The sequence below is a fragment of the Asterias amurensis genome, chromosome 19 (assembly GCF_032118995.1).
Source record: "Asterias amurensis chromosome 19, ASM3211899v1".
In the NCBI taxonomy this organism is placed as follows: domain Eukaryota; kingdom Metazoa; phylum Echinodermata; class Asteroidea; order Forcipulatida; family Asteriidae; genus Asterias; species Asterias amurensis.
In genome coordinates this window covers 1,086,470-1,113,058 of record NC_092666.1, presented here as the reverse complement: position 1 = coordinate 1,113,058, position 26,589 = coordinate 1,086,470, and the positions used below count along the sequence as shown (strand labels likewise).

Below are 26,589 nucleotides of genomic sequence, written 5' to 3'. Positions count from 1 at the left end.
TTAGACCATATCGGCTCCCCTGTCAGTATGATACAGCCTGTGCTGCCAAATATGTAGCGCATGCTATAAATCAAACACCAGCATATTCTTTGCTCACCATATCCACTCATGTGTGAAGAGAAGCAATTATGGTTTGTCTTGCTCAAGGACATAAAATAATATCATGAGCATAGATTCGATGATCCCTGGATAACATCTGCGTTGGTAAAGGGTTTGAGTACCTTTTGTTTCTCAAGTTGTTGGGAATGACTTTAATCCATACTCGCGGTGAAAAAAATATGTAACTAGAAATGTAGTGTTTGTAAATTACAAACAGTAGGTGTTCAGGTTCGAATGGATGACATTATGACGTAACAACTTACGGTTTCCTTTCCTAATGAATACCTTACTATGTGTAAAAAAAAAAATTGACAAAACTCGGCGTGAACAAACGCATTTATACGAAGTATACCTCATTACGCAACTATAAAGGTCATCAATAAAACGCAAAATTGTGCCGACACAATTCTTAGTACGGTGACATAACAAAATACTACGGCGATATAACACCGTTGAAAAAAATTAGGAATTGGCACATACGAGCCATCTTAGAATCCAAATGACGCATCTTATGTACGTCCGTGCCCCCCCCCCCCCCCCTTCATTGTCCTTCATCACGCATTAGCATTCTGAAAAAAAAACCTTGGGCGGTAGCTAAATTTTACGGCAACGGAATATGCATTTTATTTTTAACAAATTGCGAAATAATTGCGTCCCTTCCAAAAATCAATATTTTCCCCGCTCGCCATTTCTCAAGCTTGCAATCATGGTGGTGGAATTAAAGGCTCTGGTTTGAAAACTAAACTGAAAAAAATAAGACCACAGTCATAAGCAAAAGGCAGGATAAAGTGCTTGAAATAACAAACCTCCTGTGTAAATTTGGGCTGAAATGGTCATCAAAGTTGCAAGAAAATAATAAAAGAAAGACCCTATAGAATGTGTGTTTTCAGATGCCTGATAAAAATGCTTCATGTCTTATGCCTTCCTCAGATTTAAATTGTGTGGTGAAAACTACTCTTTCTCTAAAAATACATAACTTCAAAAGGTGTCAGTTCTAACAATGGTTTATAATATCAACAGCTCCCCAGTACTGTTTAACAAGGTATCAATTTGTTGAGTTTACGAAGTTTAAACCCTCCCTTTAAAGATGTATTTAAATTTTCGGTAAGCCATTGGACACCTTTGGTATTTGTCAAATGGTCACAACGTTGCAAGAAAATAAAGACAAAAAAGCACACTTGTTGCACAGTGGTATGCTACATGCATGGAAAGAAGCTGCAGGATAAAGTCTTCTTCAAATTCAAATATTTTAGTGCGAAACTACCTCAAAAACTACATTACTTCAGATGGAGCTGTTTCTCACAATGTTGTATACTATCAACAGCTCTCCTTTGCTTGTACCAAGTAAGTTTGATGCTAATATTTTGAGTAATTACCAGAAGTTTTCAGTGCCTTAATCATTTGTTCGGTGGACTTAAGCTGTGGAACGTTATCTTTCTGATATAATTGTCTTCTTATACACCTGGCAGAGAAGGTCTGCGCTCCTCCTCTGATAAATCCCTTCTCTGTCAGCAAAGGCCTTCTCGATCTAGGTAAAAAGAGAGGGGCGATTTTTCAAAACTTAAATAAGCTCAGTGACTTATGGTCGGATCATTATTTGAAAACAAGCTTTTCGTAAAACTAAATCTCAACTTCAATTGAACCTCAAGGCGTCCTTGGTGCACAAACCACCGATTAGTCCCCACTTGTTTTCCTTGGTTACCAATCTGTAACTAAGGTCAACAACGCACATCGCCATGGCAACCTGCTTCTCGATTTAGAAACGAGGTAGCTCCACTGGTCGCTGATGAAGTTTCATTGTCAGACATTATCGACCTGTTACTCCAAGGTTGTTTTGGTTTTATACAAGTGGGTTGGTTTCGTACAAGGCGAGAATTGAAGTAAAGCTGACCTGTGAAAACGCTCGGCATTACGGTTCCTGGTCTCGTTACGAAAGCAAGCTTTATAAGAGTGTCCGGAAATCTTCGTGACCGCTGCCATCAAAATGGGTGAGTGGCCGCTATGTATCTTTTAGGTTTCATAATCGTAGGGCGTGGTCCCTTATTCTTTCTAGCCCATTTCACTCCACTGCGGGAGGAAAGCCTCTTCACCAATTCTCCATTTCACTCTATCCTGCGCTGTCTGTTGCTAAGCCACTCCCCCTTTAATATGTACTTGGCTCATCTTTCCATCTCTGTTTTGTCTGCCTCTTTTTCTAGTCCAGTTTCTTGAAGTCCAGTTGGCTGTTATGCCCACCTCATTGCTAGAGGTGACCTGCCCATCTCAACTTCTTATTAGATAAAATGGTCTTAATAATATTCTGCACTCTTCATAAATCTTTCTTCGGTCCTCTTTCTTCGTCACCCTGTTTATTTGTTACTCATATCATCATTCTGTCCACAGCCCTCTCCTAGTTTTTGTTTCTCAAATAGTTTCTCAAATAGTTCTCAAAGATACTGGACGCTATTGGTAATTCCTCAAAATAATTATTAGAATACAAAAGTTAGTTGGTAACGAGCAACGGAGAGCTGTTGATATTATAAAACATCGCGAGAAACGGCTCCTTCTGAAGTAACATGGTTTTGGAGAAAGAGATAATTTTTTACTAAAATATTTGAACATGAGAAAACTTTAATCATGACGAATCTTTCACAGGCATCTGAAAGCACACAATTTGAGAATACTGGTCTTTGACAATTACCAACCTGTTCAGTGTTATTTCTTATAAGTTAAATCTTACTTAGCTCTCTATGGTTGAGTTCCGTTTGTTTGCGTTACCGTCTTGATGTGAGGCACTGAACAATATTGGTAATTATTCAAAATGATTGTTAGGATAAAAGTATACTTGGTTTATCCCAACATATGCATAAAATAATAAATCTGTGAAAATTTGAGTTGACTCAATTTATAGGTTTTCTCGGTCAAATTCGGCAAATGAGCAGCCAATTTAATTTTCATGCGTTCGAATTAAAGCTATTTTGCCTCTCCGGTTTTTACTGCATTTCAAATTCAGAATTCGGTCATTCAATTTCGTTTTGAGGCATTCAAGTTCCTAGCACACTCATTCTTTTTCATGGCACACAATCATCATTCAATTTAGCAAAGCTGGTTCGACTAGAGATTTTGCTGATTTAGTCATTTTCAATTTCGTAAAGAGGCAATAAATTTCGCTCACCGAGGATTCAAATAAGTACGACTAAAGAAATACCAATACACAACAGATAAACTGTATAAGGCAAACCGTTTCGTACCTTCACTTTTAAATCGAGCGAACCTTATTTTCTTTATTTTATGTTTCCAGTAGACTTTACCTTGGGCCCCATTAGGATTGTTTTCTTCTTTATTTTTTCGGGAGACCTTCAATGGTTAACTGACCAAAACCTGACATTTGAATGTGTTTGAATGTTGTTGTTGTTGTTGTTGTCTTTTTGGTTTTTTAAAATGTTTTTCCAGTTGTTGGTTTTTGTAAATATTCACCAACCATCTGTTGGCGGGGCAGACATCTAGGCATATTATGTTCAAGAGTGCCAACAAATTAACCGCATGGCTTTAACATTCGTATAAGGAAACAACAAGTTAACCAAGCGTTTTTAAGACTGCACAAATATCAGAATTGACTGCCTCAAAATGAAATTGAATGACTAAACACACGCTTCAAAAACACTCCTGCGAATTTGAATTCAGCTTCGATGAATTGTTAAATTGAATGATTATTTTGTTAAATCGAATGACGTAAAAGTAGATTTGACTATAGTCTTAAAATGGAATCGAATGACCCTTTTTAGTAGCATTCGATTTCGTGCGAAATAGAATAGGCTGGTGGTTAAATTGGTTGCTCATTTTCCGAAATTGATCGAGAAAACCTATATTATAGGTTTTCTCGGTCAAATTCGGCAAATGAGCAGCCAATTTCATTTCCATGAGTTCGAATTAAAGCTGTTTTGCCTCTCCAGTTGTTACTGCGTTTCAAATTGAAAATTCGGCCATTCAATTTCGTTTTGAGTCGAGTCAAATTCCTTTAGCACTATGTTCAATTTAGTGTATCGTCATTCTTTTTCGAGACACACACGCCCAAAGAAGCGACTCACGAATTTGAATGCTGCTTTAACGAATTGTTAAATTGAATGGTTATTTTGTTAAATCGAATGACGCAACATTACATTTGACTAATCACAAAACGAAATCGAATGACCCTTTTCAGTAGAATTCGATTTCGCGCGAAATAGAATAGCTTGATGGTTAAATTGGCTGCTCTTTTTCCGAAATTGGCAGAGAAAACTTGTATTGAAGTTGCAAGAAAATAATGAAAGAAAAAACCTTGTTGCATAAAATTGTGTGCTTTCAGATGCTTGAGAAAGGCTTCGTCAGGTCTTTCTTAGACTCATATATTTTAGTGTAAGAAATTACCTCTTTCTCAAAAACTACGTTACTTCAGAGGGAGCCGTTTCCCACAATGTTTTATATAGGTTTTCTCGGTCGAATTCGGCAAATGAGCAGTCAGTTTCATTTTCATGCGTTCGAATTAAAGCTGTTTTGCCTTTCCGGTTATTACTGCGTTTCAAATTCAGAATTCGGCCATTCAATTTCGTTTTGATTCGAGTCAAATTCCTTTAGCACTCTGTTCAACTTAGCGTATCGTCATTCTTTTTCGTGACACACACGCCTCAAGAAGCGTCTGCGAATTTGAATGCTGCTTTGATGAATTGTTAAATTGAATGATTATTTTGTTAAATCGAATGACGCAACATTACATTTGAATAATCATAAAACGAAATCGAATGACCCTTTTCAGTTGCTTTCGATTTCGCGCGAAATAGAATAGCTTGGAGGTTAAATTGGCTGCTCATTTTCCGAAATTGACCGAGAAAACCTATACTACCACTCGTTAACAAACAAGTTTCTATGCTAACAATTAGTTTGAGTAATCACAAATAGTGTATTGTGGGTGTCTTTAAAGCATTCTCCACGCTAATAATTTCCACTGGATCGCGTTGCCTTGTGTTTAAAAAAAAAAAAAAAATTCTTTTTAGCTTTTAATGCACTCATTTTCGGAGTTCGTGTACAGGTGATTTCATGTTCTTATTCAGATTTGTTTCGGTCATTCTATTTTATTAACAGGACTTAAAGCCTACACTTTCACAATTCCTAAGTTGAATTTCTATTACCTTTATACTCTTATTATTCTTATTGTTATTTATTCTGCCATTATTTGACATATTTTTACGAACTTCAATTATTGACCAGCTCTTGCTGCTGGCTCTGGCGAAATCGAATGAGACTTGCGGCCTTATTACATTGATTGATTTTTTTGACCATTGAATGCTTTACTATAGTGAAATTAAATTACTCTTTTTGACTGTTGAATGCTGATCCAACGGAGCAATCATTTTCTAATGAAATTGAAAACGAGCTGGGTGATGACCCATTTCTGAGTTGTTAAAAAAGATACTCAGGAACAGGCAAAAACACTAGCGCAGAATCCCAGAGGCCCATTTTCAGCCCGTTTCGGGGTCAACCTAACCCAGAAATGGGTATGGCCTAATGAGACTGGGAGTAAGGTTCAATTTAGTTGAGACCTCATAACGATTGCTTGAAGACACTGGACACTATTGGTAATTGTCAAAGACCAGTCTTCTCACTTGATGTATCTCAACGTATGCATAAAATAACAAACATGTGTAAATTTAAGCTCGATTGGTCGTCGGAGTTGCGAGCTAACTATAAAAGTAGAAAAAAAACTACTTGTTAAACGAAGTGTGTGCTTTCAGATGCTTGATTTCGAGACCTTCGATTCTAAATCTGAGGTCTCGAAGTCAAATTCGTGAAAACTACTCCTTTCTCGAAAACTACGTCGCTTCAGAGGGAGCCGTTTCGCAAAAACTTGTACTATCAGCTCTCCCCATTACTCGTTACCAAGTAAGGTTTTATGGCAATGATTATTTTGAGTATAAACCAATAGTGTCCACTGCCTTTAAGGCACTGGACACATTTGGTAAAATTGTGTCAAAGACCAGTCTTCTGGCTTGGTGTATCCCAACATGCATGAAATCACAAACCTGTGGAGTTTATGACTAATATGAGTGAATTAATTACCAATATAGTGTCCACCGTACCTCTAATTGATAGTTTTAATGTTAATTCTTTATTTTATCATTTTGTTCGTAGACTTTGGAGAAAATGTGTTCTTGTTACTGGTTCTGGTCTGCTTCGCCAATATAGGTAAGTCACTTTGATTTTTGGTGAGTGTAGTTCTAGCGGTCTCCCGACGATGATTAGAGCATGCTTTATAAGTCGAAATGTTTGAGCCCATTTACTCACTCAGGCGTTAGTGAAGTTAAAAACGAGAATTCCCCTCAATCCACTTAAACAAAAGTAGTATTCTCGGCTGATTTTCTACCTTCCGCCCAGGTTGTATATTAAAAAGGCAGGACAGTTCTTTTCAGAACTGAGAAGTCTCCCGAATTACAAAAATCTACTCCGCGGTAGTAGAATATAAAGCAAGACAGTCCTCGAAAAACAAAATCTACCTTGCAAGTGGGGTATAAATGGGTACCTGTGAGGCTAGAGGTTGATATTGTGTATGAAAAAAGCCGATATTGAGTGCCAGGCCAGCTCAGGCTGTATATACTTCCCAGGGAGTTGAGAAAGATAAAAGGATGTTATTGGCCCAATCACCAGGGCCAAATTTCATAGAGCTGCTTAAAGCCATTGGACCCTTTCGGTACAGAAAAAAAAAAAGTTCACAGATTTACAAATAACTTACAGGGTTTACAGAAGGTAATGGTGAAAGACTTCTCTTGAAATATTAGTCCATGTAATGCTTTACTTTTTGAGAAAACGGTAAAACAATATAAATTCTCGTTAGCGAGAATTACGGATTTGTTATAAACACATGTCATGACACGGCGAAACGCGCGAAAACAGGAGTGGGTTTTCCCGTTATTTTCTCCCGACTCCGATGTCCGATTGAGCCTAAATTTCCACAGGATTGTTATTTTATATATAAGTTGTGATACACGAAGTGTGGGACTTGGACAATACTGTTTACCGAAAGTGTATAATGGCTTTAAGCACAAAATGTTGCTAACTATAACAAAGGTACGCTTACCAGAATAAGGTTACCATCCAAACTACCATATCACAAGTAAATTTCGTGACTGGTATCCTGCTCATATCTGCTTAGCAGAGAAATGTTAAGCATATTTTCTGCTTAAGCAGCTGTATAAAATTTGGCCCAGGGCATTAGTGTAAAGCGCATTAATACGGCTATGGTGCAATTTGATACACAAGAACTGGTTATCAGTAGTATAGGTTTTCTCGGCCAATTTCAGAAAAAGAGCAGCCAATTTAACATTTTTAAGCTATTGCATTTCGCACGAAATCGAATGCTACTGTAAAGGGTCATTCAATTTCGTTTTATGATTAGTCAAATGTATTTACGTTGCGTCATTCGATTTAACAAAATGATCATTCAATTTAACAAATCATCAAAGCAGCATTCAAATTCACAGACGCTTCTTTATAGGCGTCAGTGTCACGAAAAAGATTGACGATACGCTAAATTGAACAGAGTGCTAAAAGAATTTGACTCGACTCAAAACGAAACTGAATGTTCGAATGTGAACGAGAAAATTCGGCAAATAAGCAGTCAATTTTAGAACTCGGTCTTTCAATTTCGTTTTGAGTCGAGTCGAATTCCTTCAGCACTCTGTTCAATTTAGTGTTTCGTCATTCTTTTTCGTGAAACACGCCTCAAGAAGCGTCTGCAAATTTGAATGCTGCTTTGATGAATTGCTAAATTGAATGAATATTTTGTCAAATCGAGTGACGCAACATTACATTTGACTAATCATAAACAAAATCGAATGACCCTTTTCAGTAGCATTTGATTTCTCGCGAAATAGAATAACTTGGTGGTTAAATTGGCTGCTCATTTGCCGAAATTGACCGAGAAAACTTATATTATTATCTGATTGGATTGAGGATTAAACCGAAACTATGTCATGTGAGAGGAGGACGGGGTAACATCAAAACAGTCTTCACATGTCACTTCCCAACCTCCGTATTGAAAAGTATTGATTTTGTTCCTCAAAGACTATGGCCTATTGTTCGGCATCATCAAAAGTAAAGCTCTTTGATGACGTGCCGAACCTAACGCGTTGTTGACCCAGATTTATTTGTAATTTTGACTGAATAATCCTTACACTGCCGAGCGGTTACTATAGAAACCATTTGAGGGAGTAATTTGGGTGTTTCACGTTGGCATGAGAAACGGGGTAGTACTGCGTATGTCCATCGATCTGCAAAATCGACTCGACTGTACAATGTCATTCAGTTCAATATGTGCCAACATTTTTTGATGTAAGTTTTCGTAACTCCTTTTTAATTTTTACCCGTGAAATTTTGCGCTTAATCCTTTGTGTGAATCAGGATTTATAAACTATACACAATGATCAGCATGTTAACAAACGTCCTTAATTTGATACAGTTTTTGTGAGGAAAACAGAGGAAAACAAGTTTGTTTAGGCCTATAGTAGGGACTTCTTAAGAAGTAAGCCTTCGGACAAAAATAAATTATACTGTTTTATAATCCTAACCAATCTCTCCTAAAACCTTAAACTTAAAAAGGCATCGGACACTAGTGAATGTACTCGAAATAGTTGTTAGCAAAAAAACTAAACATTTGAGAGCTGTTGATAGTATAAAATATTGTGAGAAACGGCTCCCTCTGAAGTAACATAGTTTTTGAGAAATAAGTAATTTCTCACGCAAATTTTTGAATTGAATTCGAGACCTTGTTGAGGTTTCGAATTGAGTTCAAATGTTCACAGGTTTGTTATTTTATGCATATGTTGGGATACACCAAGTGAGGAGACTGGTAATTGACAATTACCAAAGGTGTCCAGTGCCTTTAAAGTGTGTCGACAATTTAAAATCTCAAAAGATCGCCTAAATTTTTAGAGGCGACTTATTGGAGTTTCAAACTTCCGTGGTGTGCGTTTGTGTATGCTGCGGCCAGAGATGCAGTTGGTACCCGCTATCACAATTAACATGGGTAAAAACAAACTAGTCCAGATAGACAATTCGTGGATAGAATGTACGAGCAGAAGGCGAGTACATTGTATGAACGAATCCACAATTTAGAGTTTACTCTCTGACTTAACGTTTTTCCCCAATACTTTATACTTTGTCAAATGACGTTTGGTCATTTATTGATAATTTAAGCATATTTAGCCCACAGTGCTTGCAAATACAATGTTTTGATCAGTTTACAATTGAGTTTTTACTCAGGTAATTTTTCTTAATTGGAAAATGTTTTTGGATATTGAAATACAGGTAAAATGTTTCAAGCTGTGTTTAACACATCATGGTATCTTCCAATTTGGAAAAACAGTCATTTTCAATTCGAACTACCACTTAAGTTTGTAATTATTTCTTCTTCTGTTATTCTTTATTTATTTATTTTAGGGGGGGGGGGGTAAACAGGAAATGGGATTCTTAACGATCTCAGCAAAAACATTTGTTGTATATTTGAATAGTATACAAAAATGGATATTTGAAATTTTAACATGAATGGCGGCCATCTTAAAGACACTGGGCACTATTGGTAATTGTCAAAGACTAGCCTTCACAGTTGATGTATCTCAACATATGCATAAAATAACAAACCTGTGAACATTTGAGCTCAATCTGTCGTCGAAGTTGCGAGATAATAATGAAAGAAAAAAATACTCTTGTCACACGATATTGTGTACTTTTAGATGCTTGATTTCGAGACCTCAAATTCTAAATCCGAGGTCTCGAAATCAAATTCGTGGAAAACTAATTCTTTCTCGAAAACTATCATTACTTCAGAGGGAGCCGTTTCTCCTATACTATCAACCTCTCCCCATTGCTCGTTACCAAGAAACGTTTTATGCTAATAATTATTTTGAGTAATAACCAATAGTGTTCACTGCCTTTAAAAATTACAAATGAAAAAATAAAAAGCCCCTTCTGCTTCCCTTTTAGTGTAGAAGCGTATGATTTTATTATTACATTTTCATCAATAGAGTGACGTCACAGAAATAGTATAACGCAACCTAGATGCAAGGCCTCAAATATGCACTCTTTTGTTGCAAAATCAATTTACTCGTTGTTTGCTCATCTTGCAGCTGAAGTGGCATCCCAGATTGATCTGGGTGACTTTGATCTGGGTGACATTGGCGATATCCTTGGCGATACTGACGGGATTTTCGACGGTGGAGCGGTCGACCAGATTCTTACATCTGCCCCTGGGGACGGGGGAAGCATGTGTAAGTAGCCTTAATTTAACCTTTCAAAAAAAAAATGTCAGCATTTTCTTTGCAGAGCAAGAGATCTCAGCAGCAACAACAGACCTAGTCTTTTGTCAAGGCCCTCGTGGTTGGGAGAGCCGTGATCCCAAGCGACTGGGGGGAGAGACCAAGCACGCCACCTTGACTCGCGCGATGGTGAGGTATTGCGGACGTGATAGGAGGGTACTGTTTGGTTTGGGTGTATTCACACAAATTTACCCAAACCGTTTATAGTGCTGTGGCATTGTGCCCGCCATATCTCAAAAAGGCTATGAAGCCTTGTTGAGATATGGCAGACACAATGCTACAAGTTTGTTCGGTTTTGGTGAATTTGTGTGTATAAACCCAAACCAAACAGTACCCTCCTATCACGTCCGCCATACCTTAAAAAGGCTTATTTCAGCCACCCACTGTTTACGCTACGAAGGTCATTTCAAGCATGTTTTTTGTAATGTGTTAAAATTCAAGTAATCAAAAGTATGGTCAGTGTGGGGCTCGAACCCACGACCCTCGCGTTATTAGCACGATGCTCTGCCGACTGAGCTAACCGACCAATTAATTAGAAAGCTTTCATGTTGAAATATCAATCCTGACACAAAGATAGATATGTATTTTTTTAAGATTTCCATTTCAAGCAGGGTTTTTTGTAACACTGTTAAAATTTAAGTTTTGAAATCAAAAGTATGGTCAGTGTGGGGCTCGAACCCACGACCCTCGCGTTATTAGCACGATGCTCTGCCGACTGAGCTAACCGACCAATTGATTAGAGAGCTTTGATGTTGAAATATCAATCCAAACGTAAATTTTGCTATTTTTTTAAGACAGCAGTTTGCATTTCAAGCAGGTTTTTTGTAACACTTTTAAAGTTTATGTTTTGAAATCAAAAGTATGGTCAGTGTGGGGCTCGAACCCACGACCCTCGCGTTATTAGCACGATGCTCTGCCGACTGAGCTAACCGACCAATTGATTAGAGAGCTTTGATGTTGAAATATCAATCCAAACGTACATTTTGCTATTTTTTTAAGACAGCAGTTTGCATTTCAAGCAGGTTTTTTGTAACACTTTTAAAGTTTATGTTTTGAAATCAAAAGTATGGTCAGTGTGGGGCTCGAACCCACGACCCTCGCGTTATTAGCACGATGCTCTGCCGACTGAGCTAACCGACCAATTGATTAGAGAGCTTTGATGTTAAAATATCAATTCTAACACAAAGTATGTTTTTTTTTAAAGATTCCTTTTCAAGCATGTTTTTTGTATCCCTGTACAGATTTAAGTTTTGAAATCAAAAGTATGGTCAGTGTGGGGCTCGAACCCACGACCCTCGCGTTATTAGCACGATGCTCTGCCGACTGAGCTAACTGACCAATTGATTAGAAAGCTTTCATGTTGAAATATCAATCCAAACGTAAATTTTGCTATTTTTTAAGACAGCAGTTTGCATTTCAAGCAGGTTTTTTTGTAACACTTTTAAAATTTATGTTTTGAAATCAAAAGTATGGTCAGTGTGGGGCTCGAACCCACGACCCTCGCGTTATTAGCACGATGCTCTGCCGACTGAGCTCACCGACCAATCGATTAGAAAGCTTTGATGTTGAAATATCAATCCTGACACAAAGTTAGATATGTATTTTTTAAGATTTCCATTTCAAGCAGGGTTTTTTGTAACACTTTTAAAATTTATGTTTTGAAATCAAAAGTATGGTCAGTGTGGGGCTCGAACCCACGACCCTCGCGTTATTAGCACGATGCTCTGCCGACTGAGCTAACCGACCAATTGATTAGAAAGCTTTGATGTTGAAATATCAATCCTGACACAAAGTTAGATATGTATTTTTTAAGATTTCCATTTCAACCAGGGTTTTTTGTAACACTGTTAAAATTTAAGTTTTGAAATCAAAAGTATGGTCAGTGTGGGGCTCGAACCCACGACCCTCGCGTTATTAGCACGATGCTCTGCCGACTGAGCTAACCGACCAATTGATTAGAGAGCTTTGATGTTGAAATATCAATCCAAACGTAAATTTTGCTATTTTTTTATGACAGCAGTTTGCATTTCCAGCAGGTTTTTTGTGAACACTGTTAAAATTTATGTTTTGAAATCAAAAGTATGGTCAGTGTGGGGCTCGAACCCACGACCCTCGCGTTATTAGCACGATGCTCTGCCGACTGAGCTAACCGACCAATTGATTAGAAAGCTTTCATGTTGAAATATCAATCCAAACGTAAATTTTGCTATTTTTTTAAGACAGCAGTTTGCATTTCAAGCAGGTTTTTTTGTAACACTTTTAAAATTTATGTTTTGAAATCAAAAGTATGGTCAGTGTGGGGCTCGAACCCACGACCCTCGCGTTATTAGCACGATGCTCTGCCGACTGAGCTAACCGACCAATTGATTAGAAAGCTTTGATGTTGAAATATCAATCCTGACACAAAGTTAGATATGTATTTTTTAAGATTTCCATTTCAAGCAGGGTTTTTTGTAACACTGTTAAAATTTAAGTTTTGAAATCAAAAGTATGGTCAGTGTGGGGCTCGAACCCACGACCCTCGCGTTATTAGCACGATGCTCTGCCGACTGAGCTAACCGACCAATTGATTAGAGAGCTTTGATGTTGAAATATCAATCCAAACGTAAATTTTGCTATTTTTTTAAGACAGCAGTTTGCATTTCCAGCAGGTTTTTTGTGAACACTGTAAAAATTTATGTTTTGAAATCAAAAGTATGGTCAGTGTGGGGCTCGAACCCACGACCCTCGCGTTATTAGCACGATGCTCTGCCGACTGAGCTAACCGACCAATTGATTAGAGAGCTTTGATGTTGAAATATCAATCCAAACGTAAATTTTGCTATTTTTTTAAGACAGCAAGTTGCATTTCAAGCAGGTTTTTTTTGTAGCACTTTTAAAATTTATGTTTTGAAATCAAAAGTATGGTCAGTGTGGGGCTCGAACCCACGACCCTCTCGTTATTAGCACGATGCTCTGCCGACTGAGCTAACCGACCAACTGATTAGAGAGCTTTGATGTTGAAATATCAATTCTAACACAAAGTATGTTTTTTTTAAGATTCCTTTTCAAGCATGTTTTTTGTAACCCTGTACAGATTTAAGTTTTGAAATCAAAAGTATGGTCAGTGTGGGGCTCGAACCCACGACCCTCGCTTTATTAGCACGATGCTCTGCCGACTGAGCTAACCGACCAATTGATTAGAAAGCTTTCATGTTGAAATATCAACCCTAACACAAAGTTACGTGTGGATTTTTTTTAAGATTTCCATTTCAAGCTCGTTTTTTTGTAACCCTGTTAAAATTTAAGGTTTGAAATCAAAAGTATGGTCAGTGTGGGGCTCGAACCCACGACTCTCGATGCTCTGCCGACTGAGCTAACCGATGAATTGATTAGAAAGCTTTCATGTTGAAATATCAACCCTAACACAAAGTTACGTGTGAATTTTTTTTTAAGATTTCCATTTCAAGCAGGTTTTCTTGTAACACTGTTAAAATTTAAGGTTTGAAACCAAAAGCATGGTCAGTGTTGGGCTCGAACCCACGACCCTCGCGTTATTAGCACGATGCTCTGCCGACTGAGCTAACCGACCAACTGAATAGAAAGCTTTCATGTTGAAATATCAACCCTAACACAAAGTTAAGTATGTATTTTTTTTAAGATTTCCATTTCATGCATGTTTTTTTGTAACATTGTTAAAATTTAAAGTTTAAATCAAAAGTATGGTCAGTGTGGGGCTCGAACCCACGACCCTCACGTTATTAGCACGATGCTCTGCTGACTGAGCTAACCGACCAAATGATTAGAGAGCTTTGATGTTGAAATATCAATTCTAACACAAATGATGTTTTTTTATTTAGATTCCTTTCAAACATGTTTTTTGTAACCCTGTACAGATTTAAGTTTTGAATTCAAAAGTATGGTCAGCGTGGGGCTCGAACCCACGACCCTCGCGTTATTAGCACGATGCTCTGCCGACTGAGCTAACCGACCAATTGATTAGAGAGCTTTGATGTTGAAATATCAACCCTAACACAAAGTTACGTGTGAATTTTGTTTTTAAGATTTCCATTTCAAGCAGGTTTTTTTGTAACACTGTTAAAATTTAAGGTTTGAAATCAAAAGTATGGTCAGTGTGGGGCTCGAACCCACGACCCTCGCGTTATTAGCACGATGCTCTGCCGACTGAGCTAACCGACCAACTGATTAGAAAGCTTTGATGTTGAAATATCAATCCAAACGTACATTTTGCTATTTTTTTAAGACAGCAGTTTGCATTTCAAGCAGGGTTTTTGTAACACTTTTAAAGTTTATGTTTTGAAATCAAAAGTATGGTCAGTGTGGGGCTCGAACCCACGACCCTCGCGTTATTAGCACGATGCTCTGCCGACTGAGCTAACCGACCAATTGATTAGAGAGCTTTGATGTTAAAATATCAATTCTAACACAAAGTATGTTTTTTTTTAAAGATTCCTTTTCAAGCATGTTTTTTGTATCCCTGTACAGATTTAAGTTTTGAAATCAAAAGTATGGTCAGTGTGGGGCTCGAACCCACGACCCTCGCGTTATTAGCACGATGCTCTGCCGACTGAGCTAACTGACCAATTGATTAGAAAGCTTTCATGTTGAAATATCAATCCAAACGTAAATTTTGCTATTTTTTAAGACAGCAGTTTGCATTTCAAGCAGGTTTTTTTGTAACACTTTTAAAATTTATGTTTTGAAATCAAAAGTATGGTCAGTGTGGGGCTCGAACCCACGACCCTCGCGTTATTAGCACGATGCTCTGCCGACTGAGCTCACCGACCAATCGATTAGAAAGCTTTGATGTTGAAATATCAATCCTGACACAAAGTTAGATATGTATTTTTTAAGATTTCCATTTCAAGCAGGGTTTTTTGTAACACTTTTAAAATTTATGTTTTGAAATCAAAAGTATGGTCAGTGTGGGGCTCGAACCCACGACCCTCGCGTTATTAGCACGATGCTCTGCCGACTGAGCTAACCGACCAATTGATTAGAAAGCTTTGATGTTGAAATATCAATCCTGACACAAAGTTAGATATGTATTTTTTAAGATTTCCATTTCAACCAGGGTTTTTTGTAACACTGTTAAAATTTAAGTTTTGAAATCAAAAGTATGGTCAGTGTGGGGCTCGAACCCACGACCCTCGCGTTATTAGCACGATGCTCTGCCGACTGAGCTAACCGACCAATTGATTAGAGAGCTTTGATGTTGAAATATCAATCCAAACGTAAATTTTGCTATTTTTTTATGACAGCAGTTTGCATTTCCAGCAGGTTTTTTGTGAACACTGTTAAAATTTATGTTTTGAAATCAAAAGTATGGTCAGTGTGGGGCTCGAACCCACGACCCTCGCGTTATTAGCACGATGCTCTGCCGACTGAGCTAACCGACCAATTGATTAGAAAGCTTTCATGTTGAAATATCAATCCAAACGTAAATTTTGCTATTTTTTTAAGACAGCAGTTTGCATTTCAAGCAGGTTTTTTTGTAACACTTTTAAAATTTATGTTTTGAAATCAAAAGTATGGTCAGTGTGGGGCTCGAACCCACGACCCTCGCGTTATTAGCACGATGCTCTGCCGACTGAGCTAACCGACCAATTGATTAGAAAGCTTTGATGTTGAAATATCAATCCTGACACAAAGTTAGATATGTATTTTTTAAGATTTCCATTTCAAGCAGGGTTTTTTGTAACACTGTTAAAATTTAAGTTTTGAAATCAAAAGTATGGTCAGTGTGGGGCTCGAACCCACGACCCTCGCGTTATTAGCACGATGCTCTGCCGACTGAGCTAACCGACCAATTGATTAGAGAGCTTTGATGTTGAAATATCAATCCAAACGTAAATTTTGCTATTTTTTTAAGACAGCAGTTTGCATTTCCAGCAGGTTTTTTGTGAACACTGTAAAAATTTATGTTTTGAAATCAAAAGTATGGTCAGTGTGGGGCTCGAACCCACGACCCTCGCGTTATTAGCACGATGCTCTGCCGACTGAGCTAACCGACCAATTGATTAGAGAGCTTTGATGTTGAAATATCAATCCAAACGTAAATTTTGCTATTTTTTTAAGACAGCAAGTTGCATTTCAAGCAGGTTTTTTTTGTAGCACTTTTAAAATTTATGTTTTGAAATCAAAAGTATGGTCAGTGTGGGGCTCGAACCCACGACCCTCTCGTTATTAGCACGATGCTCTGCCGACTGAGCTAACCGACCAACTGATTAGAGAGCTTTGATGTTGAAATATCAATTCTAACACAAAGTATGTTTTTTTTAAGATTCCTTTTCAAGCATGTTTTTTGTAACCCTGTACAGATTTAAGTTTTGAAATCAAAAGTATGGTCAGTGTGGGGCTCGAACCCACGACCCTCGCTTTATTAGCACGATGCTCTGCCGACTGAGCTAACCGACCAATTGATTAGAAAGCTTTCATGTTGAAATATCAACCCTAACACAAAGTTACGTGTGGATTTTTTTTAAGATTTCCATTTCAAGCTCGTTTTTTTGTAACCCTGTTAAAATTTAAGGTTTGAAATCAAAAGTATGGTCAGTGTGGGGCTCGAACCCACGACTCTCGATGCTCTGCCGACTGAGCTAACCGATGAATTGATTAGAAAGCTTTCATGTTGAAATATCAACCCTAACACAAAGTTACGTGTGAATTTTTTTTTAAGATTTCCATTTCAAGCAGGTTTTCTTGTAACACTGTTAAAATTTAAGGTTTGAAACCAAAAGCATGGTCAGTGTTGGGCTCGAACCCACGACCCTCGCGTTATTAGCACGATGCTCTGCCGACTGAGCTAACCGACCAACTGAATAGAAAGCTTTCATGTTGAAATATCAACCCTAACACAAAGTTAAGTATGTATTTTTTTTAAGATTTCCATTTCATGCATGTTTTTTTGTAACATTGTTAAAATTTAAAGTTTAAATCAAAAGTATGGTCAGTGTGGGGCTCGAACCCACGACCCTCACGTTATTAGCACGATGCTCTGCTGACTGAGCTAACCGACCAAATGATTAGAGAGCTTTGATGTTGAAATATCAATTCTAACACAAATGATGTTTTTTTATTTAGATTCCTTTCAAACATGTTTTTTGTAACCCTGTACAGATTTAAGTTTTGAATTCAAAAGTATGGTCAGCGTGGGGCTCGAACCCACGACCCTCGCGTTATTAGCACGATGCTCTGCCGACTGAGCTAACCGACCAATTGATTAGAGAGCTTTGATGTTGAAATATCAACCCTAACACAAAGTTACGTGTGAATTTTGTTTTTAAGATTTCCATTTCAAGCAGGTTTTTTTGTAACACTGTTAAAATTTAAGGTTTGAAATCAAAAGTATGGTCAGTGTGGGGCTCGAACCCACGACCCTCGCGTTATTAGCACGATGCTCTGCCGACTGAGCTAACCGACCAACTGATTAGAAAGCTTTCATGTTGAAATATCAATCCAAACGTAAATTTTGCTATTTTTTTTAAGACAGCAGTTTGCATTTCAAGCAGGTTTTTTTGTAACACTTTTAAAATTTATGTTTTGAAATCAAAAGCATGGTCAGTGTTGGGCTCGAACCCACGACCCTCGCGTTATTAGCACGATGCTCTGCCGACTGAGCTAACCGACCAACTGATTAGAAAGCTTTCATGTTGAAATATCAACCCTAACACAAAGTTAAGTATGTATTTTTTTTTAAGATTTCCATTTCATGCATGTTTTTTTTGTAACATTGTTAAAATTTAAAGTTTAAATCAAAAGTATGGTCAGCGTGGGGCTCGAACCCACGACCCTCGCGTTATTAGCACGATGCTCTGCCGACTGAGCTAACCGACCAATTGATTAGAGAGCTTTGATGTTGAAATATCAACCCTAACACAAAGTTACGTGTGAATTTTGTTTTTAAGATTTCCATTTCAAGCAGGTTTTTTTGTAACACTGTTAAAATTTAAGGTTTGAAATCAAAAGTATGGTCAGTGTGGGGCTCGAACCCACGACCCTCGCGTTATTAGCACGATGCTCTGCCGACTGAGCTAACCGACCAACTGATTAGAAAGCTTTCATGTTGAAATATCAATCCAAACGTAAATTTTGCTATTTTTTTAAGACAGCAGTTTGCATTTCAAGCAGGTTTTTTTGTAACACTTTTAAAATTTATGTTTTGAAATCAAAATCATGGTCAGTGTTGGGCTCGAACCCACGACCCTCGCGTTATAAGCACGATGCTCTGCCGACTGAGCTAACCGACCAATTGATTAGAAAGCTTTCATGTTGAAATATCAACCCTAACACAAAGTTACGTGTGTAATTTTTTTTAAGATTTCCTTAATAAGCTTGTTTTTTGGTAACCCTGTTAAAATTTAAGGTTTGAAATCAAAAGTATGGTCAGTGTGGGGCTCGAACCCACGACCCTCGATGCTCTGCCGACTGAGCTAACCGATGAATTGATTAGAAATCTTTCATGTTGAAATATGAACCCTAACACAAAGTTACGTGTGAATTTTGTTTTTAAGATTCCCATTTCAAGCAGGTTTTTTTGTAACACTGTTAAAATTTAAGGTTTGAAACCAAAAGCATAGTCAGTGTTAGGCTCGAACCCACGACCCTCGCGTTATTAGCACGATGCTCTGCCGACTGAGCTAAACGACCAACTGATTAGAAAGCTTTCGTGTTGAAATATCAACCCTAACACAAAGTTAAGTATGTATTTTTTTTTAAGATTTCCATTTCATGCATGTTTTTTTGTAACATTGTTAAAATTTAAAGTTTAAATCAAAAGTATGGTCAGTGTGGGGCTCGAACCCACGACCCTAGCGTTATTAGCACGATGCTCTGCCGACTGAGCTAACCGACCAATTGATTAGAGAGCTTTGATGTTAAAATATCAATTCTAACACAAAGTATGTTTTTTTTTTAAGATTCCTTTTCAAGCATGTTTTTTCGTAACCCTGTTAAAATTTAAGGTTTGAAATAAAAAGTGTGGTCAGTGTGGGGCTCGATACGACCCTCGATGCTCTGCCGACTGAGCTAACCGACCAATTGATTAGAAAGCTTTCATGTTGAAATATCAACCCTAACATAAAGTTAAGTATGTATTTGTTTTAAGATTATTTCAAGCAGGTTTTTTTAGTAACACTGTACAAATTTAAGCTTTGAAACCAAAAGTATGGTCAGTGTGGGGCTCGAACCCACGACCCTCGCGTTATTAGCACGATGCTCTGCCGACTGAGCTAACCGACCAATTGATAAGAAAGTTTTGATGTTGAAATATTTAATCAATCCAAACACAAAGTAATTCTTTTTAAAGCGAGGGTCGTGGGTTCGACTCCCACCGTGACCATACCTTTGCTTAATACCTTACTTTTTATCATTGCTTCTTTAGCAAACTTTGTTTTTAGACTAATACATCAAAGCTTACTCATCAAAGGATCGGTTAGCTCAGTCGGCAGAGCATCGCGCTACTTTTGTATTTGATTGTATTGTATATTGCAGGCAAATAGAGAATTATGCTTTTCTTTTTAGCGTCCGAGCTGACCTGCTTTACATGTGCAACCCAGGACACTCAAGAGCATCATTCGAACTGTTTAGCCCCAACTCCGGACACCGTGTCTGTGGTAACATGCAGTGGGGAGCAGGCTGGACATACCCCTCACTGTGGCGCTCTAAAGGCCACGGTCTCAAATGCAATTGCCGGTAACCAAGGTACGACACATCATGCACATTGGGGCGTTCGTTTAGCTACCCTGGTTCGACCCCGGCCTGCCCCCGGTACATTCGAATAGCTTTGATTCCAGGGGCTCACCCGGGTCAGCCCCCTGTGCTCTGCTTGTGGAGTGGGTCACTTAGGGGTGACCCGAGGTGCATGACGTCACAGGGAGCATGTGATCGTTCGATTAGCGCATGGCAGGGGCTCACCCGAATGAGCACCGCGGGGTGACCCAGGGAAGCTAATCGAACGCACCCGATAAATGACTTAGGGTGTGCCCCCCCCCCTTCCCATGCAAATTACACTGATTTTCTTTCTTTCTTTCTTTTTTTTTTTGGGGGGGGTCGTTTTATCACATACATCTTCGTTCATATAGAGTAGGGATTCATGCCATGGCAAAAAAAAAATGATCTACAAAAAGGTATCAAATCCTTCTTTACTTTTCTCCATTGAATGCAGAAGAGACGTCTGTGATCGAATGGTACTACCGTGGATGTGTACCCATACCCAACCATAGGGAGTACGGTGACAAATGCTTCGTAAACACAGACCTGGACACCAAAATCAGCGAGCTGATGGGCACAACTGTCAAACAGGTAAACAAACAAACAATCGGGTTAATAATCAATCATGTAAACAAACAAACAAACAATCAGGTTAACAATCAATCACGTAAACAAAAAACAAACAAACAAATGGGTAAACAAACAGTCACTTAAACACACAAACAAACAAACAATCAGGTTAACAATCAATCATGTAAACAAACAAACAAACAAACAAACAAACAAACAAACAAACAAACAAACAAACAAACAAACAAACAAACAAACGGGTAAACAATCAATCACGTAAACAAACAAACAAACAAACGAACAAACAAACAAACAGGTAAACAATCAATCATCAATAGAAAACAAACAAACAATCAAACAAACAAACAGGTAAATAATTAATCTGGGTTATACTGACCCAAATATGGGTCAGAACCCCCATGACGTGGAACTGGGTCAGTTCTTATTCGTTTTTTTTTTTGTTTTTTTTTTTCTATGGAAACGTCATTTCAGCACTCTCTCAAAAAACTTCTTGCTGTTCCATTTGTGCCGAATGTCTTAAAGGCACTGGGGCTGATTTCACAAAGATCTAGTTATCGTAAATGAAAATCAATCGTAGTTGCTAAGTAAAGTGTGATACTGAACATTTGTCTTGCAATGAATTTTATTGCTTTGAGAAATCGGCCCCCACACGTTTCGTTTGTTAGATGTCAAAGATCAGTCTTCTCACTTGGTGTATCTCAACAATGCATAAAATAACAAACCTCTAACAAATTCAGTTCAGTCGGTCGTCGAAGTTGCGAGATAATAATGAAGAAGAAGAAAACACTAAAATGTTGCACAATTTAAAATGCACAAAAAATGCTTTTAATATTTACCGAGTGAGAAATTACCTCTTTCTCAAAAACTACTTCTGAGGGAGCCGTGTTTTATACTATCAACAGCTCTCAATTTCCAAGTAGTTTTGTATGCTAACAATTAATTTGAGTAATATAGTGTGAGGTACCTGTAATCAATAAATATTTGTTTTCGTTTGTACAGCTCTTGGGTACCGCTGAAGATGCCACCGTTGAAAGTGAAGGTTGTTTCTGTACTCAGAATCTCTGTAATGGGGCTCCCTCATCGTTCAAGTTTACATCTCTGATCGCTCTGCCTCTTTCACTGGCTGTGAATGCTCTCCTTACTTAGACCGAACCGACAACAACCAATCTATGACCCTACCTTAAAGGGTGTGGGTGCAATTTGTAAAACAAAACACAATATCCACAGATTTACATTAAAATTACACAGTTTGAAGATGATGATGGTAGAAAGCTTCCCCTAAAATATTAATTGCTGGGGTACTGCAGTTTTAGGAAGTAAAACAATGTCACGAAAATAATTTTTTTTCACAGTTTTAGCAGATAAATACCAAGGGCCAGACTGATAAATACGTTTAAAATATGCTCTGTCCGATTTTTGGCCGATTTGACCCAAACATTTTGATTCAAAATTCAATAGGTATTTTGGTAGGGGTTGAGAAAGTTACAAGCTTTCATTTGAGCCATTGCTCGAAAAAATCCGCACGGGTCATATATATTTTGTTAATTCTTTATTCATTTATATATATTTTTTGTATTATTATTATCCGGGTTTTTTTCCCCCGTTCTTTTTAAGGGGGGGGGGGGGGGGGGTATTGTTTATAATGACTTTTATTTTGTTTGTTTATTTAAACTTGTAAGTATATATATTTTAAATTCAGGATTTCTTTCATGGGGTGGTTAAAGGAACACGTTGCCTTGGATCGGTCGAGTTGGTCTTTGAAAAGCGTTTGTAACCGTTTTTTATAAAATGCATATGGGTAGAAAGATGTTGTAAAAGTAGAATACAATAATCCACACAAACATGCCTCGAAATTGCGTGATTTTCCTTTTACCTTGTCGACTAACACGTCGGCCATTTATGGGGGTCAAAATTTTGACTCCCATAAATGGCCGACCATGTTAGTTCGCACAGTAGAAGGAAAACCACGCAATTTCGAGGCAAACTTGTGTGGATCATTGTATTCTACTTGTAAAACATCTTTCCAACCATATGCATTTTATAAAAAACGGTTACAAACGCTTTTGTTTTGACCAACTCGTCCGATCCAAGGCAACGTGTTCCTTTTATCTTTATTCTTCTGGTGATATTGCAAGGGATTGTTTTTATGTTTTATTATATTGTTACTTTATTTTAAAACTCCCTGTTTTTCCTCTATTTTTTTCTGTTATTTTTTTTTTTACTTATGTTTTTTTCTTCTCTCAATTTTATCAATTTTTCGTCTTTAAAACTTGTATTGCCTTATTAATTTTCCTTTTTGACCTTATATGTTTTTATTTATGTTTTAACAAATATTTTCCTCTTTCATTTATTTATTGATTTATCGTGTTTATGTAAAACAAAAACAAAACAAAACATTAGGAACAAAACAATTACATTTCTTGCACAGTTTCTTTGAAAGTAATTTATTTTTAAGGACTGCTCTACCTTTCATTTCAATCCTTTCTCCCCTTCGATCGTATGTTTTGCAGACAAATACTATTGCATTAAATATATATATTTTGTTTATATTTACCATAATTATGTATTTATTTCCTGTAGAAGAATCAGGAGCTCTACTTTACTCATACAGTTTCTTAACAAGTGTTTTCTTCATGTTTTTGTTCTTTCTTTTTTTAAACTACTCTGCCGAAGTGCCTTTAATATTTATGTAGTTTTAGAATTTGCTAATTATAGCATCTCCGATAGTACAGTTAATAATCCGGGTTCTTGGTGACCTTTGACCTGATTTTCCTGAAATATTACACTAACAACGTAAATCAGTTTAAAGGAAAGGTATACCTTTGGTAATCGGTCTGAAAATTAACGGCATTTTTTGTCAGATAGAAGCCAATATCAGCCTTTGATATTATAAAGCATTCCCCACAATTTGAATCCGAGAAGCGTTGGTGTCAGTAATGTTTCTCAGTTTGTGTATTCCAGTTCAGGTAATTTACTTTTGGGGCAAGTTGGTCCGGATTTTTGGTGATATCTCAAAAGTGTGCCCAACTTTTGAAATGAGATAGTTATGTTTTGTACACATCCACATTGATATTAAAACTATAGGCATATTTCTGATTGCTAACCGACGCTTATCAACTGGTCGCTTAGCTCAGTCGGCAGAGCATCGTGCTAATAACGCGAGGGTCGTGGGTTCGAGCCCCACACTGACCATACTTTTTGGTTAATATCTTACTTTTGTCCATTCTAATTTAGCAAACTTTTTGTTTGGACTGATTTGTCAACATCAAAGCGCTCTTATCAATTGGTCGGTTAGCTCAGTCGGCAGAGCATCGTGCTAATAACGCGAGGGTCGTGGGTTCGAGCCCCACACTGACCATACTTTTTGGTAAATACTTTACACTTTTGACCATTCTAATTTAGCAAACTTTTTGTTTGGACTGATTTTTGTCAACATCAAAGTTTTCTAATCAATTGGTCGGTTAGCTCAGTCGGCAGAGCATCGTGCTAATAACGCGAGGGTCGTGGGTTCGAGCCCCACACTGACCATACTTTTTGGTTAATACCTTACACTTTTGACCATTCTAATTTAGCAAACTTTTTGTTTGGACTGATTTTTCAACATCAAAGCTTTCTTATCAATTGGTCGGTTAGCTCAGTCGGCAGAGCATCGTGCTAATAACGCGAGGGTCGTGGGTTCGAGCCCCACACTGACCATACTTTTTGGTTAATACCTTACTTTTGACCATTCTAATTTAGCAAACTTTTTGTTTGGACTGATTTTTGTCAACATCAAAGTTTTCTAATCAATTGGTCGGTTAGCTCAGTCGGCAGAGCATCGTGCTAATAACGCGAGGGTCGTGGGTTCGAGCCCCACACTGACCATACCTTTTGGTTAATACCTTACTTTTGTCCATTCTAATTTAGCAAACTTTTTGTTTGGACTGATTTGTCAACATCAAAGCTTTCTTATCAATTGGTCGGTTAGCTCAGTCGGCAGAGCATCGTGCTAATAACGCGAGGGTCGTGGGTTCGAGCCCCACACTGACCATACTTTTTGGTTAATACCTAACTTTTGACCATTCTAATTTAGTCAAGTTTTTGTTTGGACTGATTTTTCAACATCAAAGCCTTCTTATCAATTGGTCGGTTAGCTCAGTCGGCAGAGCATCGTGCTAATAACGCGAGGGTCGTGGGTTCGAGCCCCACACTGACCATATTTTTTGGTTAATACCTTACACTTTTGACCATTCTAATTAAGCAAACATTTTGTTTGGATTGACATTTCAACATTAAAGCTCTCTTATCAATTGGTCGGTTAGCTCAGTCGGCAATTTTTTTGCATTTCGTATCTAGTTCTGTAATCGATGGTTGAATCATTGTAAAACAATCACGTAAAGGAATTGATGGTAGACACTTGTTACTCGTCACTTGATTTATCAGTAAATATCATGTTAATATAGTCAAGCCCGTAGCCAGAATTTGTTTATTTGTTTATTTTATTTACTTATTTTATATATACATAAATTTGTATTTATTACTTTTATGGTGAGACGAAAAATATGAAAGAAAATGCCATTTGGTAAACCTTTTGCGCTTTTTATTTGTAAACCATTTTTTACGGATTTTTTCTACTTGATAAAATGATATATTTTATTTTTTATTTTTGCGGACTTTTTCTCCATTACTTTTTCTGTTTACGGGTCTGTGCAGTGTACAACCTAGATATATAACATGCTTAACGGCACTGGACACGTTTGGTAATTGTCAAAGACAAATATTATCACTTGGTGTATTCAGACATATGCACTTTTGGCGCAATTTTCGGTAGTAGAAAATGCAAGAAAATAGTGAAAGAAAAAATAGCCCTTGTTGCATAAAACTGTTGTGCTTTCAGGCACCTACAAAAAGGTTCAGACCTGAACTTTTTTTTATTCAGATTCAAATATTTTAAATGGAAATTACCTGGTTCTCAAAAAACTAGCTTCAGAGGGGGTCATTTCTTACAATATTTTCAACTCATCAGTAGCTCTCCGTTGCCCGTTACCAAGTTTCCCAGTGTTTTTTACAAACTGTTTTTGGAATCAAGCACCCACCACCATTTTTTGTTTCTTTCGCAGGTTTTATTGTACAGTTCTAGGTATGAAAACAGATTTGTCTTAGTTGATCTAGAACCTGAAACTACATATTCACGAATGTGTATAATAATTTTAAAAAAAATCAATTAAATGTTGTTAGCAAGGGTTCGCAAGGATTGGAAGGCACAATGACACAAAAAAAGCAATAGTTTAATTAAGTCTGAAAGCTAACCAATAATTCATTTTAGAGCTACTTTTGTCTGTGAAATATTTCACTCTGAAATGACGTTACGTAAGAGAAAAATGTAACCTGGAAAACTTAGGAAAACTTAAGAAAAATGATTTTTGTTCTTACAAGCACAAGAAAAAATGATGCTTAATGTTTTGAGAATTATATGGTTTAAGCCCACAGGGAAAATAGTCAGGTTCCTTTTTATACAATAAACATTAGCATCAAGTTCTTTTACGGGATACGGGGTAAATTACCAAAATGGTAGCATCTTGATAAAAGTCTATAACCAAGTTAAATTGTACACATTTATCTAAATCATACCCAATAATAAACTATTTATGTAGTCTATAAGAACTGTGGGTTTTCATTTTCACCCAAAATATGGTAAATTTGAGTTGTACAGTAAAATATTAATTGCTTATATAAATTTTTCTGACTAACTTCAAATCAAATGTATTCAATTTCAGATCCTGGGCCCAATTTTATGGAGCTGCTTTAGCACAAAATTTTAAGCAACAAAATCCTTGCTTATAGTAAAATTAAACTATTGGCCAAGACTCCACTCAGTTGTTATGCT

General features: G+C 37.4%; 2 protein-coding genes and 46 non-coding genes across 48 annotated transcripts in view; 8 read left to right on the top strand and 40 right to left on the bottom strand.

The window, feature by feature from the left end:
• The window catches only part of LOC139951369 (tubulin-specific chaperone cofactor E-like protein), a 118,217-nt gene that overhangs the window by 3,118 nt on the left and 88,510 nt on the right, over positions 1-26,589 (bottom strand). The gene's annotated exons all lie outside the window — the stretch shown is intronic.
• Positions 1,980-21,869, top strand: LOC139951247 (uncharacterized). The gene is made up of 6 exons (XM_071950031.1): positions 1,980-2,087; positions 6,244-6,297; positions 10,233-10,373; positions 19,944-20,123; positions 20,587-20,723; positions 21,723-21,869. Exons 1-6 carry the CDS (start codon positions 2,084-2,086, stop codon positions 21,867-21,869), a joined length of 663 nt encoding a protein of 220 aa, XP_071806132.1. The 5' UTR covers positions 1,980-2,083.
• Positions 10,875-10,947, bottom strand: Trnai-aau (transfer RNA isoleucine (anticodon AAU)). The gene has a single exon. It is a non-coding gene; the product is annotated as a tRNA-Ile (tRNA).
• Trnai-aau (transfer RNA isoleucine (anticodon AAU)) lies at positions 11,079-11,151 on the bottom strand. The gene has a single exon. It is a non-coding gene; the product is annotated as a tRNA-Ile (tRNA).
• Positions 11,284-11,356, bottom strand: Trnai-aau (transfer RNA isoleucine (anticodon AAU)). Its single transcript has one exon. It is a non-coding gene; the product is annotated as a tRNA-Ile (tRNA).
• Trnai-aau (transfer RNA isoleucine (anticodon AAU)) lies at positions 11,489-11,561 on the bottom strand. The gene has a single exon. It is a non-coding gene; the product is annotated as a tRNA-Ile (tRNA).
• Trnai-aau (transfer RNA isoleucine (anticodon AAU)) lies at positions 11,687-11,759 on the bottom strand. The gene has a single exon. It is a non-coding gene; the product is annotated as a tRNA-Ile (tRNA).
• Trnai-aau (transfer RNA isoleucine (anticodon AAU)) lies at positions 11,892-11,964 on the bottom strand. Its single transcript has one exon. It is a non-coding gene; the product is annotated as a tRNA-Ile (tRNA).
• Trnai-aau (transfer RNA isoleucine (anticodon AAU)) lies at positions 12,095-12,167 on the bottom strand. Its single transcript has one exon. It is a non-coding gene; the product is annotated as a tRNA-Ile (tRNA).
• Positions 12,298-12,370, bottom strand: Trnai-aau (transfer RNA isoleucine (anticodon AAU)). Its single transcript has one exon. It is a non-coding gene; the product is annotated as a tRNA-Ile (tRNA).
• Positions 12,504-12,576, bottom strand: Trnai-aau (transfer RNA isoleucine (anticodon AAU)). Its single transcript has one exon. It is a non-coding gene; the product is annotated as a tRNA-Ile (tRNA).
• Trnai-aau (transfer RNA isoleucine (anticodon AAU)) lies at positions 12,710-12,782 on the bottom strand. The gene has a single exon. It is a non-coding gene; the product is annotated as a tRNA-Ile (tRNA).
• On the bottom strand, positions 12,913-12,985 carry Trnai-aau (transfer RNA isoleucine (anticodon AAU)). Its single transcript has one exon. It is a non-coding gene; the product is annotated as a tRNA-Ile (tRNA).
• Positions 13,119-13,191, bottom strand: Trnai-aau (transfer RNA isoleucine (anticodon AAU)). The gene has a single exon. It is a non-coding gene; the product is annotated as a tRNA-Ile (tRNA).
• Trnai-aau (transfer RNA isoleucine (anticodon AAU)) lies at positions 13,326-13,398 on the bottom strand. Its single transcript has one exon. It is a non-coding gene; the product is annotated as a tRNA-Ile (tRNA).
• Trnai-aau (transfer RNA isoleucine (anticodon AAU)) lies at positions 13,522-13,594 on the bottom strand. Its single transcript has one exon. It is a non-coding gene; the product is annotated as a tRNA-Ile (tRNA).
• Positions 13,920-13,992, bottom strand: Trnai-aau (transfer RNA isoleucine (anticodon AAU)). Its single transcript has one exon. It is a non-coding gene; the product is annotated as a tRNA-Ile (tRNA).
• Positions 14,124-14,196, bottom strand: Trnai-aau (transfer RNA isoleucine (anticodon AAU)). Its single transcript has one exon. It is a non-coding gene; the product is annotated as a tRNA-Ile (tRNA).
• On the bottom strand, positions 14,321-14,393 carry Trnai-aau (transfer RNA isoleucine (anticodon AAU)). Its single transcript has one exon. It is a non-coding gene; the product is annotated as a tRNA-Ile (tRNA).
• Trnai-aau (transfer RNA isoleucine (anticodon AAU)) lies at positions 14,528-14,600 on the bottom strand. Its single transcript has one exon. It is a non-coding gene; the product is annotated as a tRNA-Ile (tRNA).
• On the bottom strand, positions 14,733-14,805 carry Trnai-aau (transfer RNA isoleucine (anticodon AAU)). The gene has a single exon. It is a non-coding gene; the product is annotated as a tRNA-Ile (tRNA).
• On the bottom strand, positions 14,931-15,003 carry Trnai-aau (transfer RNA isoleucine (anticodon AAU)). Its single transcript has one exon. It is a non-coding gene; the product is annotated as a tRNA-Ile (tRNA).
• On the bottom strand, positions 15,136-15,208 carry Trnai-aau (transfer RNA isoleucine (anticodon AAU)). The gene has a single exon. It is a non-coding gene; the product is annotated as a tRNA-Ile (tRNA).
• Trnai-aau (transfer RNA isoleucine (anticodon AAU)) lies at positions 15,339-15,411 on the bottom strand. The gene has a single exon. It is a non-coding gene; the product is annotated as a tRNA-Ile (tRNA).
• Positions 15,542-15,614, bottom strand: Trnai-aau (transfer RNA isoleucine (anticodon AAU)). Its single transcript has one exon. It is a non-coding gene; the product is annotated as a tRNA-Ile (tRNA).
• Trnai-aau (transfer RNA isoleucine (anticodon AAU)) lies at positions 15,748-15,820 on the bottom strand. Its single transcript has one exon. It is a non-coding gene; the product is annotated as a tRNA-Ile (tRNA).
• On the bottom strand, positions 15,954-16,026 carry Trnai-aau (transfer RNA isoleucine (anticodon AAU)). The gene has a single exon. It is a non-coding gene; the product is annotated as a tRNA-Ile (tRNA).
• Trnai-aau (transfer RNA isoleucine (anticodon AAU)) lies at positions 16,157-16,229 on the bottom strand. The gene has a single exon. It is a non-coding gene; the product is annotated as a tRNA-Ile (tRNA).
• On the bottom strand, positions 16,363-16,435 carry Trnai-aau (transfer RNA isoleucine (anticodon AAU)). Its single transcript has one exon. It is a non-coding gene; the product is annotated as a tRNA-Ile (tRNA).
• Trnai-aau (transfer RNA isoleucine (anticodon AAU)) lies at positions 16,570-16,642 on the bottom strand. Its single transcript has one exon. It is a non-coding gene; the product is annotated as a tRNA-Ile (tRNA).
• Trnai-aau (transfer RNA isoleucine (anticodon AAU)) lies at positions 16,766-16,838 on the bottom strand. Its single transcript has one exon. It is a non-coding gene; the product is annotated as a tRNA-Ile (tRNA).
• Positions 17,164-17,236, bottom strand: Trnai-aau (transfer RNA isoleucine (anticodon AAU)). The gene has a single exon. It is a non-coding gene; the product is annotated as a tRNA-Ile (tRNA).
• Trnai-aau (transfer RNA isoleucine (anticodon AAU)) lies at positions 17,368-17,440 on the bottom strand. Its single transcript has one exon. It is a non-coding gene; the product is annotated as a tRNA-Ile (tRNA).
• On the bottom strand, positions 17,565-17,637 carry Trnai-aau (transfer RNA isoleucine (anticodon AAU)). The gene has a single exon. It is a non-coding gene; the product is annotated as a tRNA-Ile (tRNA).
• Trnai-aau (transfer RNA isoleucine (anticodon AAU)) lies at positions 17,772-17,844 on the bottom strand. The gene has a single exon. It is a non-coding gene; the product is annotated as a tRNA-Ile (tRNA).
• Trnai-aau (transfer RNA isoleucine (anticodon AAU)) lies at positions 17,979-18,051 on the bottom strand. Its single transcript has one exon. It is a non-coding gene; the product is annotated as a tRNA-Ile (tRNA).
• Trnai-aau (transfer RNA isoleucine (anticodon AAU)) lies at positions 18,185-18,257 on the bottom strand. Its single transcript has one exon. It is a non-coding gene; the product is annotated as a tRNA-Ile (tRNA).
• Positions 18,392-18,464, bottom strand: Trnai-aau (transfer RNA isoleucine (anticodon AAU)). The gene has a single exon. It is a non-coding gene; the product is annotated as a tRNA-Ile (tRNA).
• Trnai-uau (transfer RNA isoleucine (anticodon UAU)) lies at positions 18,598-18,670 on the bottom strand. The gene has a single exon. It is a non-coding gene; the product is annotated as a tRNA-Ile (tRNA).
• Positions 19,203-19,275, bottom strand: Trnai-aau (transfer RNA isoleucine (anticodon AAU)). The gene has a single exon. It is a non-coding gene; the product is annotated as a tRNA-Ile (tRNA).
• On the bottom strand, positions 19,589-19,661 carry Trnai-aau (transfer RNA isoleucine (anticodon AAU)). The gene has a single exon. It is a non-coding gene; the product is annotated as a tRNA-Ile (tRNA).
• On the top strand, positions 23,843-23,915 carry Trnai-aau (transfer RNA isoleucine (anticodon AAU)). Its single transcript has one exon. It is a non-coding gene; the product is annotated as a tRNA-Ile (tRNA).
• On the top strand, positions 24,009-24,081 carry Trnai-aau (transfer RNA isoleucine (anticodon AAU)). The gene has a single exon. It is a non-coding gene; the product is annotated as a tRNA-Ile (tRNA).
• On the top strand, positions 24,179-24,251 carry Trnai-aau (transfer RNA isoleucine (anticodon AAU)). The gene has a single exon. It is a non-coding gene; the product is annotated as a tRNA-Ile (tRNA).
• On the top strand, positions 24,347-24,419 carry Trnai-aau (transfer RNA isoleucine (anticodon AAU)). Its single transcript has one exon. It is a non-coding gene; the product is annotated as a tRNA-Ile (tRNA).
• On the top strand, positions 24,515-24,587 carry Trnai-aau (transfer RNA isoleucine (anticodon AAU)). Its single transcript has one exon. It is a non-coding gene; the product is annotated as a tRNA-Ile (tRNA).
• On the top strand, positions 24,681-24,753 carry Trnai-aau (transfer RNA isoleucine (anticodon AAU)). Its single transcript has one exon. It is a non-coding gene; the product is annotated as a tRNA-Ile (tRNA).
• Trnai-aau (transfer RNA isoleucine (anticodon AAU)) lies at positions 24,847-24,919 on the top strand. Its single transcript has one exon. It is a non-coding gene; the product is annotated as a tRNA-Ile (tRNA).